A 17,788-nucleotide genomic window follows, 5' to 3' on the forward strand; every position below is an offset into this window, starting at 1 on the left:
ATAAGGCTCAACGCAGAAAGAAGAAAACAGCACATTATTTCTCTATCCCCGCCTCTTAAGGTGAAGTCCTCAGTAGATAATCCTTCCTCATCTCATGATGGCGGTATAACGTTTCCCCCCCTCCAATTATCCACTGAGACTTATCCCCGGTGGAGAGGATAGTGGTGGCCACATGTAGGCTCGGGGCAGTTCAGGTCACCTGGCACCGAGTGTCAACCAGGGGTCTTTAATTAAAAAGGCTGGGGACAATGTGCCTCTGTGCCGGAGCTGTGTTCGTGGAGAACAGATACTGCCTGGGTCTTGCTCCGACTCACCGGAGACTAAAGCCTCAGGTAAGCAAGAACAAACAGCCCTGCCTATTGTCCGCGGCCAAGGGACCCAGCAGAGGGAAAACATATCGGCTACTTGATACAATTCTCCTTTTCCCCTCCTTTCTCTTTGCACACACACACTGACATTTTCTGAGCAGCCACTGAGCCAGGCCACGAATTAAAGAAATCGCAACAGGCGAGAAGTGAAATGAGTTGATCTGCTCGTTCACCTTTCAGTCGCAGTGCGTTACGCGGTTTCAGGTCTGCACGAGTGCCCGGGAGATGAAGGGTCATATTGGTTTTCGTGCTGCTTTTTAGAGGAAGAGAGGAGAGGGGGAGAAAAATCTTTTCTGGAGGTGGATTACGGCGGGGGTATCGGATCCTCGGCGTGCTTGAGTGCAGCCACAATGAATCACAGAGAGACTTTTCAAAGCGAGCAGTCACGTCGTACTGGAAAGAGTGAAATACAGACTTTCTAGATGTTTCTAATGAGGGTAAACAAGAGTTTCCCGTGCACATGGTTCGTTTCAGGTGGTAACGCATCGGGATCTTCATGCATTTATCAATTAGTCAATAAATCTTTATTTCATCTTCAACCTTACCATAAAACTATACATAAAATTTCTAAGTACATCGTTGTAAGCCGCCTGTAATTTGTTAAACTTAGCCTTACTGTAGCTGCAGTGGGCACACTTGTATTATCATCCCGCAACTAAATCAGAGATATTTTCTTTCTTCTTCTATTATTCATATGCAATTTGAAAGTGCATGCTGACAGAGGTCACTGTAACTGGGCCAGGGTGAGCAGGTGAATAGTGGCCTTTTATTGCATGGCCTTAGCAAGAGATTGAATTATAAGCTGTAACACAGAAGTATGCAGCTCTCGGAAAAGAAGATGAAAAACGAAAAGGTAGGACAAGAAACGGAAAATGCGCAATGAAAGCAAGCGATGCAAAAAATAATTAACACGTGCTCCAGACTGGACTGGATTTATATGGTTCCTCGGTAGAAGTTTGCCTCATATAAACCTCATTCATGCACACCGATGCCTGCAGAGCTGTCTGTCAGGGATTAAACCACCTGCAACCCTGCAATTAATGGATCACCTGCATCTTAAAGCATGTCACAAATATGTCATTGCACTACAGAAAACATAGGTAAACCAGAATAAAATAGACAATATGTTGCACCGTGGGCCTTTGAGGAAGGTCATTTCAATCCTGTGTTGTGTTGCACGTCATGTCAGAATTGATACAAAAGTTGACTTGAACTCCCTGTGGAGTTTTTGAGTTATTCTTGGGTAAGACCATATTCGCTTCATGATGTTAGCAGTTCATTAAGCTATGCCACAGATTTCTTTTTACATTTATAAAAATATATTTAAGAGTGCATCATTTATTTTCTTGTGCAAAAACTGTGTCACAGTCAGAAGCTAAAGCTGACCCCAATGTAATCTGTCACTCACACTGAACAAGCGATCGGCGTCGTTTTAACAAAGAGTTAAAAATCTAAATTTAGTCAAAGCTGCTGCACAGAAATGACAAAATGTTCCTTAAAATGACTATGCTGCAAGTTCTTTGTCAAATTAAGCTTAATGGGGCATATATCACATATAAGCAAGTAGCCTATGTCAAAGTGGTGACGATTACTGACGAATAAAATGGTGGATATCCTGATAATGACTGACTGATCTATATCATTTAGGACACTATCAATCATCAGGGTTCGTTACGCTGAAATGCCTCTCACTTGGAGAAAAATACTGTTTACTGAGAATCCTCACTGATCACTCTGTGTCTTGTTTCCACATCTCTGCGGAGCTGTATTTATGTCATTAGTGGGATAACGCTCACCCACACAGGCTGAACTGTAAGATAGCTGTGCTTTTTCAGAGCTAAAATTACAGAAGAGTTCACGACTTCTCCCCTGAGGCTGGTTCTATGAGTCATACAGTTTGTGTTTGTGGGGAAGGTGCTTTCACTCTCTTTCTCTCTCACACACACACACACACACGTACCTCGACTAAATCTAAATTTAGGGTGCCCAAAAGTTATTTAATGATGTATTTTTTTTCTGATGTTCCAATCCTAGAAAATGCAGCTATTTATGCCGAACGTGTAACATGGAAACAATTGAAACTTGTCTATTCACTACTTAAAAGGTTTTTCCATTTATTTTTAATTGAATTGAACCGAACTGAATTTATTTAATTTCATTATAGTTTATTTTAATAGCATCTCATCTTCTGCATAATAGTAATACCAGGTTTGCATGGCAAATTAATACATTCAAAAATAATAAATGTGATAATGTGTGAGTATTCAATTTGTATATTATTAGCAATGGTAGAAATATTTAGATAATTTACTTACATAAAAGCTACATTATGCAAAGTAAATTTCTAAATGGATCAACATGCATGTAAGGTTGAATAAATGTTAAGTGTATCTGCTAAATAAGTTGCCAAACCACTAGCTGCAGCCCTGTGATTGAAGGATCACTGGTTTGAACTGACAGGAAGAAATGGGCGAAAGTAGAGCATGTGAGCAGTGCTTTCTCAATGGGCATCTGTGGCTGAGGTACAATTCATCACGGCACCACATTTGTAAGTTTTTAATATTCAATAGTTTATAAATACTTTGTATATATATTTCTCCATCGTTTTGATTACGTATAGTAGTGCCTACTTACCTACCTACCTATAGAAGAAGAAAGTAGAAAGGAGGAAACATTCTTCATTCAAAAACTTCTTAAATCGTAAAAAAGCCATTGAATTAAAAGTACTCAAGTAAAGGAAAAAGACTCAAAATTGTGGTTAAGTTCCTTCTTTTTTCCAGAACTGATTGTTAGTAAGTGCTTGTAACACTTAAATAAATGTGGTGGCTTTGATGAAAACGTAGCTTTGAGTAAACCACTGAGGAGACCACGAATGTTTCTTTCTGAACATGATAAATCCACATTGATCCCTGAAGCCACTACAGCCTGTTGGAGGACTCCTCCCCTTCAATGCACCGTGGTGCTAATGTTTTGTTGACGTTGCACGTGGCTGACTGGAGGAGAAAACAGCCAGTGGGTGGAAAATTCCTTGACATCGATAACAAATGTACCTTTTGTCAAAACTGAACCTGAAAGTGTAACTCATCTGTTTTGCTCATACAGAAACACATTTCGGAAACAACCTGAAAACTGCATAATGTGTAAAAAAAAAATCATATGAAGGGGAGAACATTCTTACTTTGAGTTGAAAGAAATTAAATTATGTACCATTGTCAATTTTTATGTTTTATTAGGAGTATTTCACATCCATAATTGTAAATTTCAAAAAAATCATCTCCACTATTTCAATTGTTTTTGATTGAAGTAGATTGTTATTTTCAATCTCTTATTTTAAAGTTGATCACAAATGGAAAATGTGCAGCATTAATGAATATCCATTCAAACAATAAGTGTATGCAAACAGATAGATAGATAGATAGATAGATAGATAGATAGATAGATAGATAGATAGATAGATAGATAGATAGATAGATAGATAGATAGATAGATAGATAGATAGATAGATAGAAATTTCACTGTTGCAGCAACAAAGTACAGGCACTCAACACCATACATACTATAAATATATAACAGGAAAAACACAATCTACTATATACACATTATTTACAGAATTATATAAATAAGTGTATTGAAAAAAAAGTGTATACAAGGAGGGAAAAGAAATAATGTACAGAGTGTTATCTGTAGCATGCAAATGACGAGTTGAACAGGTGTATTGCGAGGTTGAGGTTCCTGTTATTTGTTGTCTAAGTCTCTTCGTAATAAATTATGAAATCTGTCACACCATGGTTGTGTTTTTCTTCTTTTTTCTTTCTTTTGTCTCGTATTTGGTGGAAATGGACTGGTATAACTATTTTGTTTAGTTTTTTTGTTTTTTGTACTTTACAAATTGTCAATAAAGTTTTTGGAGGGAAAAAAAGGAGTCCTCCGCCCCAAAATGCACCTCGGCAGTAATGTTTTGGTGACGTCACGCGTGGCTGGCTGGAGGAGAAAACAGCCAGTGGGTGGGCTGGGCTGTGGTCCTCGCTGCTTTCGGCTTTGTTTTACATCGCAAATAGCGCCGACGGGAGTGTCTAAACCCAGTGTACGGACGCACAAACTCCGCAGAATGAGCTAGAAGCCGCGCTCCGTGTGCGCCAGGTGGGTGGCTTCGTTTTTTATCGCTCGCTTTCGCCCTGCTCCGCTTTGTGCTTCACGGCTAGCTTAGCTTGCGGGGCTAGCAGGAACGCAGCAGCCGCCTGAGAGGCGCCTCTGAGCGGCCAATAAACCAATAAACCCGCCTGTTAATAGCCACAGCAAACAGCCAGGCCCGCAGTCTGAGAGGTTTACAAAGTTATTGACAGCTTTGCTTCTTCGCAGACTTGTCGCCTGAACCAGACACCGTGACATTGAAATTGAAGGTGTTATCTTACCAGCAGAAATATTGTTTTTAGTTTTTGTCCTTAGTCCATTGATCGTTAGCACACCCACCGGAGGGACATGCACCAGATCAAATGTTTATCCAAATCAATTAGCTGGTTAATCAATAACTTTTTTTTTTTCATGATTATATTATATCAGGGTGTAGACTTTTTTTATATAAATATGTGAGCAGTTCCTTGGTGATGCAGCACTGCTATCTTTGGGAGACAGACAGAAAACTCATTCAGGCTTTGTAATGTGTCGCTTCATTGCTGCCGGAAGCCTTGGCAGGATCGCCAGAAAACACAGAGGGGGTAAATGTAATTATCCACTTTGCAAGAGTGTACTCATCTGAACTCTCTCTCTGGCTTCTCCTCCCTTCTCTCTGCCAGTGCACTGAAACATGGGTCTTTGCGGCGTCCACGTCCTTCTGCTGCTCTTGCTGCAGGCTCTGCGGACATCAGCTGAGGACTCAGGTACTGTCCTTATTGTCCACTTTACTGTTGTCCCGCTTCCAAAGCCACTCACTTGTTCTTGTTGCATGCTCAGGCCCAAAGATCAATAACAGTGTCTGTTGTGTATTTCCAGTTGCTGATCTTATATTTTGTAGAAATTGTTACCTGTACCAACTCAGTGCCTCCACCATAGAGAGCAATAAGTGCACAGAACATGACTTAAAAAACTCAATGTGGTCAAATATTTTTATGTATGTTTATTCGCACCTAAAGTTTAAAGCTCATTTGATCTACTATGTGTGTGTAAGACAAACACAGCATCAAATTTAACACCTTAGAAGCTGGAACCACTAAATCTACCAAATAGATGCCACAATAGTAACCCCTTCTTTATCTGGCTAACAAGTTAATCAGCCAGTTGTTAAAGCTCTGTGGTGGTTAACAGCCACTCAGCGGAAACAAGAAAACAGTTGTCCAGAACACAAAATAATCAAAACTAATATTAAAATCTACTTCCGGATGTTTAATTCTTTCTGCAGTTCTCATTGATCCACCACATTCATGTCCTGTTCAGGATGTTTATTGAGTTGTCCGGAATCCATTTCCTAAGCATAACCCAGCTCACTGGATAAATGCATTACATAGGTCACTGTCAACAGACATAATCTATAGCAATGCAGATTTAAACCTGGATAATGTGTTTTTTTTTTTTTTGTTTCCACAGAATTGCATTTTTACAATGAGCTGTGTTTGAATCATTAATTAGGTTGGTTTAGGCTCATATGAACATGGAAGAAGTAGAAGATTCTTCATTTGATTGTGCTGATATTTTTGCTACTACAGGCGTAATTTGGGCTCAGTGAGAGACCTTCTGAATGGGCATAACTTCTAGAGGGTGACCAGATTGCGCACTGTGTGTCTTTTAGAGTGATTTCACAGTTGTGTTTGACCAGATTGGCAAGTTTGAGAGAGAAAGTTTTCTCCTGGCTTGTTTCCTAAAATAAACCCACATTGTGTACGGTGAATTCATCTCTCTGTCTTTCACAGATGGACAGTTGGCGTGTCTGTGTGAAGGCCCTAAATGCCTCCAGGACACCCAGTGCCACGGCACCCAGTGCTTCTCCTCTGTCAAAGTTGGTAGCAGCGGGACAGTGTTCGAGCGAGGCTGCCTGAAGGGACCGGAGAAAATCCGTCTGCTGTGCTCCATATCTCCCACCTACCAACAGGTCATCGTCTGCTGCTCCAAGGACCAGTGCAACGTCAACACCACCAGGCGCTTTCTGATGTCTCTGCTTCCAACAGGTGCACAGCAGCTTGTTACGTGCTTCATGTTGGCAGGGAAATGAATTGTTTAATTATTTTATTGTTCTTTTCATTTGTCCCTTTACTCACTCCTCCTCCTTATCCTTCTTATCTACCTTTGCCCACAGCTCCAGAAGGGGAGCCTGTCCGGTATCGTGTGGAGACATTAGCTCTCTTTGTACTGGGCCCTGTGGTGGTTCTGGCTCTGCTGTCTGTTGTGTCAGTTCTGGCCTGCAGGAGGCTCCACCACGGGCGTCTGCAGAGACTGCAGGAGTTTGACACGGAGCAGGGGGCCATAGACGGTCTCATCACCTCCAATGTGGGAGATAGCACTTTAGCGGTGAGAACAAAAGAGTTTAGTTCGATGGTGCGTTCACTGCCATCCCAACAAAGTATTTTTCATTCTGCTAGCCTAAATTTACATGTGTCCAGCTTTCAGTCAAGGTTTGCAGGGATGCTTCACTTAAGTGTTTGCAAAGTGGTGTAAAAACCCACAAGTTTAGCTTAATTTTACCACAATTTCTGCAGTGCAATCACTACACACTCTTAAAGATCACATTATACGCAACTAATATTGAATGTGTCTCTGTCTCCAGGACCTGTTGGATCACTCATGTACGTCAGGCAGTGGTTCAGGTCTTCCTTTCCTCGTCCAGAGAACTGTGGCCAGGCAAATCAGTCTGGTGGAGTGTGTAGGTGAGTGGAAAAAAACAACGTTCCCATCTTTAGTTACTACCACCAGATTCAGCGTCCAGGCGGGTGTGGGTGGGGTGGGTGGGGGTTGGGGGGGCTGAACCCAGATGGAGCAGTATTTTCTTTTCAACCATAGAGTGGTAAATGCAAGAAGAGCTCGACCCGACCGTACCCTTTAACATCTTACGGCCTCTTTGTTTCACTAGCAAAAATGTGGGTTAGGAAATATACAAGAGTGTTACCTAGGCAACCTCAAATGTCCACTGTGTTTGGACGGACCTTTACACAGGGGCCACGTGCAGGTTGAATTCAGCTGTGTTTTCCCATTTGATTTCTACTGAGAAATCTCACTGCAGTATCAGAAAAATATTTGCAGGACAAATTTGAACACAGAAGCATAAATTGAGTATTGAGCATTGGGTGCATAAATTCAAGAGAAAAGGCGGGTCTGTCCAGCCAGTTGTCGGTGAGCCTCGAGTCATTCATACCACAGGCTGCAGTCCGTCATGCTCAGTTTCAGCTTGCTATTCATTTTTTGAATGCCTGCCCTGCATCTATTTTAGACGCTAACCTGTTTTAAGATACAAATCTGGCAACCAGACGATGTGTGAGTAATAATAAGAGGTCACATCACTTATTTAAAGAAACTGACTTAACACAAGTCACCGGCTCCCCCCCTTTTCCATCCTTTCCTGTGTGTCATAAAAAATAATAATCATGTGTTGATGATGTGCTTGCTTGTTGTCATGGCAACAGATTGCGATTATTAGCGTACAAATAAAAGTATGTGGGTCACGTGTCTCGGGAACCTGTTTTGTAGCACGGTTTGTACCAGTTTGGAATTGGAAATATGTGTTTTTGTGCAGCTGATGTCATAGAAATTGAAAAGGATGAATAAATCCAGAGAAGAGAAGTGAAAATGATGATAGTGACGTCCTTTTGAAAACACATGTCTCTGTTTATTATTCCCTATTTTTTTTTCTCAGGAAAGGGAAGATATGGAGAGGTGTGGCGAGGCCAGTGGCAGGGGGAGAACGTGGCCGTGAAAATCTTCTCTTCGAGAGATGAGAAGTCGTGGTTTAGAGAGACAGAGATCTACAACACAGTGCTGCTGAGACATGAAAATATCCTGGGTGAGTCTGAAACAGAGGAAGTTATCATTATATATTCCTTTGATACACAGAGTAAATACACTAAAAAATGAAATGTTATCTATGCAAGAGACACTTCACCAGCATTTGAATAAATGAATTAATAAATATTAATCTCATGTTTATTTTTTTTGTTTTTTTTCCCAACTCCTCTCAGGGTTCATGGCTTCTGACATGACCTCTCGAAACTCCAGCACTCAGCTGTGGCTCATCACCCACTACCACGAAAACGGTTCCCTCTATGACTACTTGCAACGAGTTGCCGTGGAGACGTCGGAGGGCCTGGCGATGGCGGCGTCGATAGCCTGCGGGCTGGTGCACCTGCACACGGAGATCTTAGGGACCGAGGGCAAACCGGCCATCGCGCACCGGGACCTGAAGAGCAAAAACATTCTGGTGACCAAGGAGCTCCGCTGCTGCATCGCAGACCTCGGTTAGTCGGCCATTTTTCTGTTCATTCTCCTGTTTTTTCATTCATTTAGCATTAAAATGCACGTTTCTAAAGGTTTCCTCTGGGAGTTTCATGCTTAATGTTTCAATGTGTCAATAAATGTTTTGATTTTGTCGTACTGCAGCATCTCTGTCAGATCTCTGACCTGATGCGTATTCATATGCGTGTGCTACACGTTTTCTATTTCGGGACCGATCTCTTTCCAAGTCCTGGTGTAATACTGTGTATGACTGCGTGTCGCAGGGCTGGCTGTGACCCACTCGCAGGCAGACAACCTGCTCGATGTGGGCAACAATCCGAAGGTTGGCACCAAACGCTACATGGCACCTGAAGTGCTGGACGAGACCATCCAGACCGACTGCTTCGACGCCTATAAGAGGGTGGACATATGGGCCTTCGGACTGGTGCTGTGGGAGATAGCGCGGCGCACGTACAGCAACGGTGAGTGCCACGGACGAGGAGTTGAATTAACCCGAAGAATAGTAATTAATGTAATTAATAGGAACTGTTCCATACATCAAACTCCTCCGGGACGGAGCTATTTTAATCAGCGTTGGGCCCTGTGGTTTTATTTGGCTGCTCCTCTTTCGCTGATGGCTGTCATCCAAATGTCCCTCCCCAGGTATCGTGGAAGAGTACAAGCCTCCGTTCTACGATCAGGTGCCAAACGACCCCAGCTTCGAGGACATGAGGAAAGTGGTGTGTGTGGAGCAGCAGAGGCCTTTCATTCCTAATCGTTGGTTCTCTGATCCTGTGAGTAAAACAATCTTTTAATTCATTTGTTTCTTCACTCTGCTTGTGAAGTCCTGCGGCCACATGGCGTTTAACGTTATTGAAACCAGACTATTTTAGAAGGGGAACCACTCCAGAGTCCTTTTGTTTTATGTCAACAGCAACAAAAAGTCCTATCAGTTGAAAAGATGTGACTATGCAACGGTTTTCCTTCTTGAAATGTCAAATCAATAGTTGTGAGCCGTATCAATCTAAAACTGTGATCAGATTTTGGAAATTAAAACTAATCATCTTGTGAAAAAGTCTCACATAAGGGGACTAACGTTACTGAAATTAATAACTACACACCACATTAAACCATAGGATTATGGTATGAACCAACCGCTCATGTTTGTGAACTGAACCACACAATAATCTACATTTTCTCTAGAATTTTCTCAACATGAGTCACAATTAGCGCCAGGTTTCTATGGAAGCTTAGTCAGATATGACGTTCAACTTCTGGATAACAGCTACAGGATAATTTACCCTCATCTAAACCTGGTTTATTTCCCAGTAATGCAGCTAATGGTGCCGTACGTGTCAGATCAACTTTGCGCAACACAGCACGGACCATGCCTGTGGGTATTCATTTATGAGCGTGGACGGAGAGTCCTGACGCAGCTCGGAAAGTGGCTGCTTCAGCTAATTTTAGTGTTTACTTCCAGTCAGAGTCAAACGTTTAAAAAGAGCTGAATCATGTTTTTATTTTTTTATTTTTTTCCTGTGTGTGACTCACATTTTTGCCAATGTTCCTGGTTCATTTATATCAGGAATTTGAATGACACGTTAAAACAAAATCAACATGTGATATTTAAATGTCAGAAATACAAATTCACAACATCTCTTCTGTATTTTAGTCTATTTGTCAGGGCTTTCTCACGGTATTTTTTTTTCTCATAATCACGTGGTCACAACATTTTCTACTGTTTGAGAGAGGAATTAATGCAGTAGATTGACTGAGGATGGACTATTTTACTGTGATTATAAGTAAATATTGTATAATAATTCCAAAACAGAGCCAAACACCATAGTGGCAAACTGATTCATAGATTTTCATCCATCTAGTTTTCAGACTTTTATGACAAACACTGAATTCCACCCTCTGAAGTAAACGACTCTTCTTTTACACTCATTTGTTCCCCCTCAGACTCTCTCTGCTCTGGTGAAACTGATGAAGGAGTGCTGGTACCAGAACCCCTCGGCCCGGCTGACGGCGCTGCGCATCAAGAAGACCCTGGACAAGATTCACAGCTCTCTGGAGAAGGGCAAGGAGTCGTGAGAGGGCGAGAAGTTTCTGCGGGATGTCGGGCATCGGCGTCGTCGCCGCCACGGCCGAGTGCGTCAAAACGAGAAAAAAACGCGATTACACGCTCAGAAAGAGGACTTAGAGGATAGAGTCGCCCCAGTGTCATCCAGCCTCATCCTTCTCTCGCTTTCTCTTCTTTTCTCTGTGGTTGCCTTCCGCCGACATCCCTCTGTTAAACTTGAAGCCCACACGGACGTTTTGGACCCGTCTGAATAAGCCAGCCTTTGCTACGGGACACAAAAAACAAGTCGCCAGCGTGTTCCCACCGACTTGAACTGTTACTGAGTGTGAACCGATGGCATATCGTAGTACCGCCCTAAATGCTTTAACGCCCGTTTAAGACTGCTCTGGGTTTGGCCTTCCTACACACACACACACACACACACACACACACACACACACACACACCAAACACCACATACCGAGCGATCTCTTCCAGTCGAGTTTCTGATCTCCAGACGGCGTTGTTTTGACGTGGCGTTCTGCTCGGAGACAATCAGAAATATCTCACTCGTTTAGCTTTACTGTAACATGCCAACCATCGCCACAAACAAACACTACAAAAGGAAAAGAGCCAATAGAATCAATATTGTTTTTAAATCTTTTTTTAAAGAAAAAATAAAAAAACACTACGATATTTATGTATTGAATCTCCACTGCTACCACACTACTGAGGATATGTAAGACTGACGTATGATGGTGCGTGAAACTGACTGTATACATATATAGGCATTTACTCTACTGGACTTTCTGTACCCTTAATGTCATTATTGGATCGAGTAACAAGTGTTGAGGAGTAGTCGAAGTGTCGTGTGGAAAACGGACTTATTAGAGACACATCCAGTACCTGAGAATAGGAAGTAGTGCGTATCTTAAAATAGGAATATGAAACGAACTGATCCTCTCTGCTCGGCATACTTCATAAACGCACTGTGGCAGATTAGAAAACGTCTTCTGTGCAAGCAGAGAGGAATCAAGGAAGACTTGTTCGTGGTAACGTTGACATTAGTTTTTTTTTTTTTTTTATTAAGATACTGGAGGTAAAATCTTCCTGTAGTGAGCTGGGCCTCCGTTTACTTTTCTCCAGTCATGCCACACTGTACAAGTTGCCTGGATGATGAAAAAAAAACACTCCATCTTTGTTTGGAAACTGTTTTACTGAAGATTAGTTTTAAAACAAACAAAAAAAACGACAATTGCCTACAAAGGAATTTATTCACAAATGCTGGCTTTGTTTTGGAACAAAAAAAAATGTTGCTTTGTCTTTTTTATATGTAATAAAACATTTACTGCACTCTTGAGTAATGATTAGACGGCACACGATGTGATTTTTATGTTGTAGACGAGGATTTCACATTCACAGACAGTTTTATGGGATTCATTCATTCAAGGTCATGAAAACTGCAAAAAGATGTGCAAGTTGTAAACTTTCAGTCAGCACAATACCAGTGCAAGTACATCCTTCAAAATAAAGTTTCATCCTTTCCAAACTTTTTTTAACAAACATTAGTAGGTGTTAGTTTTCAGCATACAATGCTGCAGATTTGACTCCAACACATAATATTTACAGACATTATCTTTCTTTCTCATTAAATTTAACATGTTGTGCCTTAGAACATCATTATTACACTTCATACAAATGCACAAAGCCTTAAATTATATCCACACGTTACTGCCTCTGTTCCCTGTCTGCCCTCTAGTGGCGTCACTAACCAGAGAATCACTGTCACTTCCTTTCAGTGACACTGACAAATCTTTTTTTATTTTTAGAGCTTTAAACCTTGTTCCTCAGAAACACGTCCGCACCAGACTAAAACCACTGAGTCAGAACCAGCAGCAGTCGAAGAGGACGTGACAACATTTAAACCGTCAGCTTTTTGCGGTCAACATTCTCACAGTGATGCTTCGTGCTTGTGAAAACGAAGCCATGAGAACCAGGGTACGTTACCTCCCAGTCACTTCAGATTATCCGGTAAAGTCTTGTATGGGTTGAGGATGCCTTTGGGGTCCAGCATGGCCTTTATGTCACCCATCAGAGTCACGGCCTGGCTCGGTTTACTGTAGTAGATGTAGTTCCTCTTCTTCAGGCCCAGTCCGTGCTCTGCGCTGACGCTGCCCTTGCAGCTCGCCGTCCATTCGAAGACGAACGGCTCGATGGCAGCCAGGAGAGCGGGGTCCTTAGCGGGAGAGGTGATGTTCAGGTGGAGGTTACCATCACCTACGGGGGGACGAAGCAGAGAGGAGTGGGACTCTTGGAGTCTTTACTGCAGAATGAAATGAAACATCCTGATTTAGTTTAATTAATGGGGTCTTACCTACGTGTCCGTACCCCACCACGCTCTTGGCCCGGTCCCCCAGACGTTCCCTCATATCTGTCACCAGCTGGTAGATCCGCTCCACTGGAAGCGAGATGTCGTACTTGTAGACGTAGCCATCATGAGTCAGGGCCTCTGTGACTCGTTCACGCATCGACCACAGAGCCTGGAAAGGTTGGACAAGGACACGTTGACATGTTGACTACTTACCTACGCAAGGGTTACAAACTGATTAATTAACAAACCACCAAATGAGAGTGATTACTGGGGTATAACAATCTCCTGAGACCCTGTGTCCTCATATGAGGACATTAAGTTTTAGGTTTGTAGCAGTTTCTTCGGCTTCATTTAGACATTTTGTCCTCCTAACTCGATACTAGTCAGTGTAAAAACATGATTCATTCTACAGTCGATCACAGGATAAAAGCAAATAAGGCATCATATTCAAATTTTGTATCTTATGAACTTTTCAAGTTTGATACGATGCACAAATTCAACAATTTGTTAGCAGTAACGAGCTACGACGTCACTAATTAGCAAGTACTCATTTGAGGACACTGGGACTTCATTGTTTGCAATTCCCTGTTTTGCACAACATATTGAATGTATTGCATTATTGAGTTCCTTTCAAAGATGATGCTTAGTTTTTATACTTCTCAGGTTCTACTAATCCCAAATATATTTTGGAGAAATTAAAAATGCATACGAAATAACGGCTCAGGTCTCAGGAGATTAAGAAGAACAGCTGATGAGATTTTACAATGGTAAATGTTGGTGGGGGTGATTTAGTTCTTTTGGTTTGATCTAATGATGATACATGTATATAGCATCTGGATAGACTGCAGCGTCCCTGTTCTTCATAATGAAGACAAAGTTCACTCAGCACAACAGTGCAGCTTAATTGTGTGTTTTGAGTAGTTTGGGGACAGCTGTGGATCAGCTGTTGTTGGTTTCTGTCAATCTACGGGATAAAAAAACAAGACCAGATGTATGCCTCAAAGGTTAGGGTACAAGAAAACCACATTACATTTATTTTTGAGTCCTCCGTCGCTACGGTCCCGTCAGTAACCAATAAAGATGTCATCGCCTCCTCTAGGAAGTTGTGGAGTTTCTGCTCGTCGTGAGCCACGTCGGACCCAGATGTTTCAATGACGATGTAGAACGGACATTCTGCAGGACAGAGGGAAGGGGTTGGCGTGTTTTTGCTGAATTTATATACTAACAATATGCGTGTGTGTGAGTGTGCGCGTGCCCATATACCAGAGATAGGATTGGGTAGTTTGAGGTGCGTGTTCAGCAGCCTCATGCATTCACTGTCGAGGAACTCGAAGGCTGACAGGATCTCTCCCAGCATGCCTTTGCAGAGCTGAAAAGTCTTCAGAAGCTGCTCGAAGCTTTCACAGCCTGAAAAGCAGTGATACACACGCGACTGGATGATCAGAGATGAGCCAAAAACCTCTCAGAGATAGTGATGCTGCCTCCAGTTGCGGTCGTGTTCACAACAAAAGTACATCTGAACTCCAAGTGGCATTTCCAACCTTGTAAGTGGACTTCTTCGGTAAGGTTTGCTTTAAATGGTGGAGGTAAATGATAAGACAACAAGTCATTTCGTAATATGTCTGAGGCAGACGTTGAATTACCCCAGGGTTCATCTTCTCATCGCGGCTTTGCACTTCCTGTGTCGAGTTATCTGATTGTTGTTAGCTTTCTGAACTTCTGGATGCCAACAGTTGCCTAGCAGCAGTGTCCTCCTGACGCCACAAGCTCATATCTTCCATCTGAAGGCAGCATCAGAGGCAAAGACAGAAACCTACCCAGAAAGACCACATTCACAGATGTGGGTTTTCGTGGACAAAGGACGGACACCGCAGTGATGACTCCCAAAGTGCCTTCTGACCCTATGAAGAGCTGTTTGAGGTCATATCCTGTGTTATCTTTACGCAGGGTGGCCAAGCAATCCAGCACCCGTCCGTCTGCCAACACCTGCACACGTACATGTGAGTATAGATTTCACAGTCAACGATTAGAATACAAGGCGAAACCACATTTATTTACTCCACTCACCGCTTCAAGACCCAGCACAGTCCCACGCAAGGAGCCGTACCGCAGCAGCCGGAGCCCGCCCGCATTTGTAGCCACGTTCCCCCCAATTTGGCAGCTGCCTTTTGCCCCGAGATCCAGCGGCATGATGTGGTCTCTCTCCTCCAGGTAGAGGGACAAGTTCTCCAAAACACAACCGGCCTGACATGTCAGAATACCTACATGCATGTAGCAGAGAAACTATTTCATCGTCATTTTCAGAGTGGTTCTAAACACATTCGTGCTTTGGAAGGAACTTTGAGGCTTACCAGAGATGTTATCAAAGGTGAGGATGTTGTTCATTAGAGATGTGGAGAGGATGATCTCATCGTAAACCGGAACGCTGCCGCCAACCAGGCCGGTGTTGCCTCCTTGAGGGTTCACCGCTAAATTTCGACTGTTGCAGTATCTTACAGGAGGAAAAAGGAACAAGTGAAGCAGCCTGAGGATCAGATAAACGCTGTGTCTATTTATTCACCGTTACCTAAGAATCTGAGATACTTCTTCTGTAGTCTGAGGTCTCAGCAACACTTCACTGGAACCTGCAGGAGACACAAGGCCAAACAAATGAGTCACTGCATTCTTTAGCGTATAAATATAACGAAATAAATCAAACGAAGCTTCACCTCTCACAGACTTAAGCCAGTCCACATTACTGGACGCCACCAGGTCGGGGTCTGTGATGGTTCCGCTTGGTAAGATCTTCCTGAAAAAGGCCAAGTCTTCCTCGGTTACTCTGGAGAAAGGCAGCCTCTCTGGGGCTGCAGCAGGTGATGACTTGGGCACATCTGCGCCGGCGTGCAGCTTGCGAGCGGAGGCCACAAACTGGCCTGAGCTGCAGGCGTTAAATGGACGTCTGTTTGTAGACGTGAGGGAGCTGTACGGGCACAGATGTCTCACAGCTGACCTCAGCCTTAGCGCTCTTTGGAAAAATCCCACCATGACTGGAGAGAGTTTGCAGAGGAGGCGAAAAAGTCTGCAAGAGAGAAGTAGGAGAAAAAAAAAAAAAAACAAGACAAAATATTTAAAACCTTTTCAGCTTTGTAAATAAAGTAAATAAGTTCATTAATTAAAATAAGTTCTGAGGAAATAAACTGACAATTTTATAAAACATAAAGACAATCCTGTTTGTTTTTTGGTATCTGAACGTAACTCATTCACACCAGGGTTATATTTTCAGTGGAATTAAAACAAACTCAGTCATTAGATTCTGAACTAATGAAGCCACAACACTGCTGTGTTCGTGCACTTCCATTAGGAATATAAAATGCAAATAAGGACTTTCTTTGTTGAATGAATACTCAAGATTGGCATTTGTTGTGGTCAGAAATATTCTCTGCCTCTAAGAGAATACATTATGGAAATCAAACAGCTATAAATAAAGACGTGCCATTTAACAGATCCACATTGCGAGTATTGTTCTTGCACGATTTAAGCAATAATGCTAAATAATTTTTTCCAAGTAAGGATGAATACAGTGATCCCCTGGGTAGAAGGCACCTCCTTAACAAACTACTAGAAAACTGACCTTGCTTTCCTACCGACATCTAAAGTTTCGTTGCTGTTTTCACGGCAACAAACTTTCAGCTAGCTTAGCTAACATAAGGTGACCAGATTTCTGAAATGAAATCCTGGGTCATTTACACCTCAGAGATAAAATAAAATAATAGTAATTCATTCAAACGTATCAGGATAAAATAAAGAAACAAGTGCAATTGCGGCTTCATTTGTTTTGCCTTATTTATTCATATTTAAACTGCTACTTCTGTAATGTCAACAGCAGCGCGACCAGCTACCGTAATAGAAGTGGTCTGCACGCAACGGCTACCGTAATAACCGTTGTTGTAGTCTGCGCGCAACATTTTTCACCCCATTCATAAAACGCTAAAATCAGGAACGTTTTCGTGGACAGCTTTAGCCTTGCAAAAACGGTGATTGTCCCCAGAAATCTGGGACGTCTGGTCATCCTAAACCAAACATGTCTAGCGCACAGTCTGACGAGACGTTAACGAGCGATATCGTCATTTACTCACCACAAACGTTCACTTAACAGCCCGTGTGTCGCCGTCTATGTGTTTTTTTTTCCGTGCTCACATCTCAGTGGGAAATATGACTCAAAGTTCAAGGACGGTTCAGGTACTTAAAGATGGCAAGTGCACTGTTTACTATTAGCAAGTTAGCAGGTACCGGAAGTAGCTGTGGAACGAAGAAGAAAACGGACCAATCAAAAGTCCGCGTTCAGATTGAACCAATAGGGGCTCGTTTTTCAATGTCATCGAATAGCCAATGACGAGCGATAAATAAAGCCGCCTCGAATTAAGATTTAGAGAAAATAGTTACCGGTTTTACTATTTTATTATTATTATTATTATTATTGTTGTTGTTGTTGTTGTTGTTGTTAAGTTATTATCAATATTTTTATAATACTGTACGTGCACTGATTCAAATGATATCTTCAAACAAAAGCAATTATTGACCCAATAATTAAACCCA

At 42.3% G+C, this 17,788-nt stretch overlaps 2 protein-coding genes across 2 annotated transcripts; one reads left to right on the plus strand and one right to left on the minus strand.

Moving 5' to 3' along the window:
* The first annotated feature begins 4,340 nt into the window (after positions 1-4,340).
* On the plus strand, positions 4,341-12,195 carry acvr1l (activin A receptor, type 1 like). The gene is made up of 10 exons (XM_047610985.1): positions 4,341-4,508; positions 5,162-5,245; positions 6,272-6,526; positions 6,655-6,866; positions 7,123-7,222; positions 8,206-8,352; positions 8,528-8,803; positions 9,065-9,262; positions 9,444-9,574; positions 10,743-12,195. The coding sequence occupies exons 2-10, from the start codon at positions 5,173-5,175 to the stop codon at positions 10,872-10,874; spliced, it is 1,524 nt and encodes a 507-aa protein (XP_047466941.1). The 5' UTR covers positions 4,341-4,508; positions 5,162-5,172; the 3' UTR covers positions 10,875-12,195.
* On the minus strand, positions 12,049-17,496 carry d2hgdh (D-2-hydroxyglutarate dehydrogenase). The gene is made up of 10 exons (XM_047610984.1): positions 17,329-17,496; positions 15,922-16,271; positions 15,780-15,837; positions 15,565-15,704; positions 15,281-15,474; positions 15,031-15,199; positions 14,477-14,620; positions 14,244-14,386; positions 13,217-13,382; positions 12,049-13,119 (listed from the first exon to the last, which is right to left on the minus strand). Exons 2-10 carry the CDS (start codon positions 16,235-16,237, stop codon positions 12,857-12,859), a joined length of 1,593 nt encoding a protein of 530 aa, XP_047466940.1. The 5' UTR covers positions 16,238-16,271; positions 17,329-17,496; the 3' UTR covers positions 12,049-12,856.
* Positions 17,497-17,788: the final 292 nt, after the last annotated feature.

The sequence above is a fragment of the Mugil cephalus genome, chromosome 17, assembly GCF_022458985.1.
Source record: "Mugil cephalus isolate CIBA_MC_2020 chromosome 17, CIBA_Mcephalus_1.1, whole genome shotgun sequence".
Lineage (NCBI taxonomy): Eukaryota > Metazoa > Chordata > Actinopteri > Mugiliformes > Mugilidae > Mugil > Mugil cephalus.

What these genes read in the sequence shown, in the direction of transcription:
- acvr1l (XM_047610985.1), top strand. Translation starts at nt 5,173, where the DNA reads ATGGGTCTTTGCGGCGTCCACGTCCTTCTGCTGCTCTTGCTGCAGGCT. An exon ending in TGGGAGATAGCACTTTAGCG is followed by an intron (nt 6,867 to 7,122) that starts GTGAGAACAAAA and finishes CTCTGTCTCCAG; the next exon opens with GACCTGTTGGATCACTCATG. An exon ending in CTGCTGCATCGCAGACCTCG is followed by an intron (nt 8,804 to 9,064) that starts GTTAGTCGGCCA and finishes TGCGTGTCGCAG; the next exon opens with GGCTGGCTGTGACCCACTCG.
- d2hgdh (XM_047610984.1), bottom strand. Translation starts at nt 16,237, where the DNA reads ATGGTGGGATTTTTCCAAAGAGCGCTAAGGCTGAGGTCAGCTGTGAGA. An exon ending in CTGTGCTGGGTCTTGAAGCG is followed by an intron (nt 15,200 to 15,280) that starts GTGAGTGGAGTA and finishes GTACGTGTGCAG; the next exon opens with GTGTTGGCAGACGGACGGGT. An exon ending in GGTGGGGTACGGACACGTAG is followed by an intron (nt 13,120 to 13,216) that starts GTAAGACCCCAT and finishes GTCCCCCCGTAG; the next exon opens with GTGATGGTAACCTCCACCTG.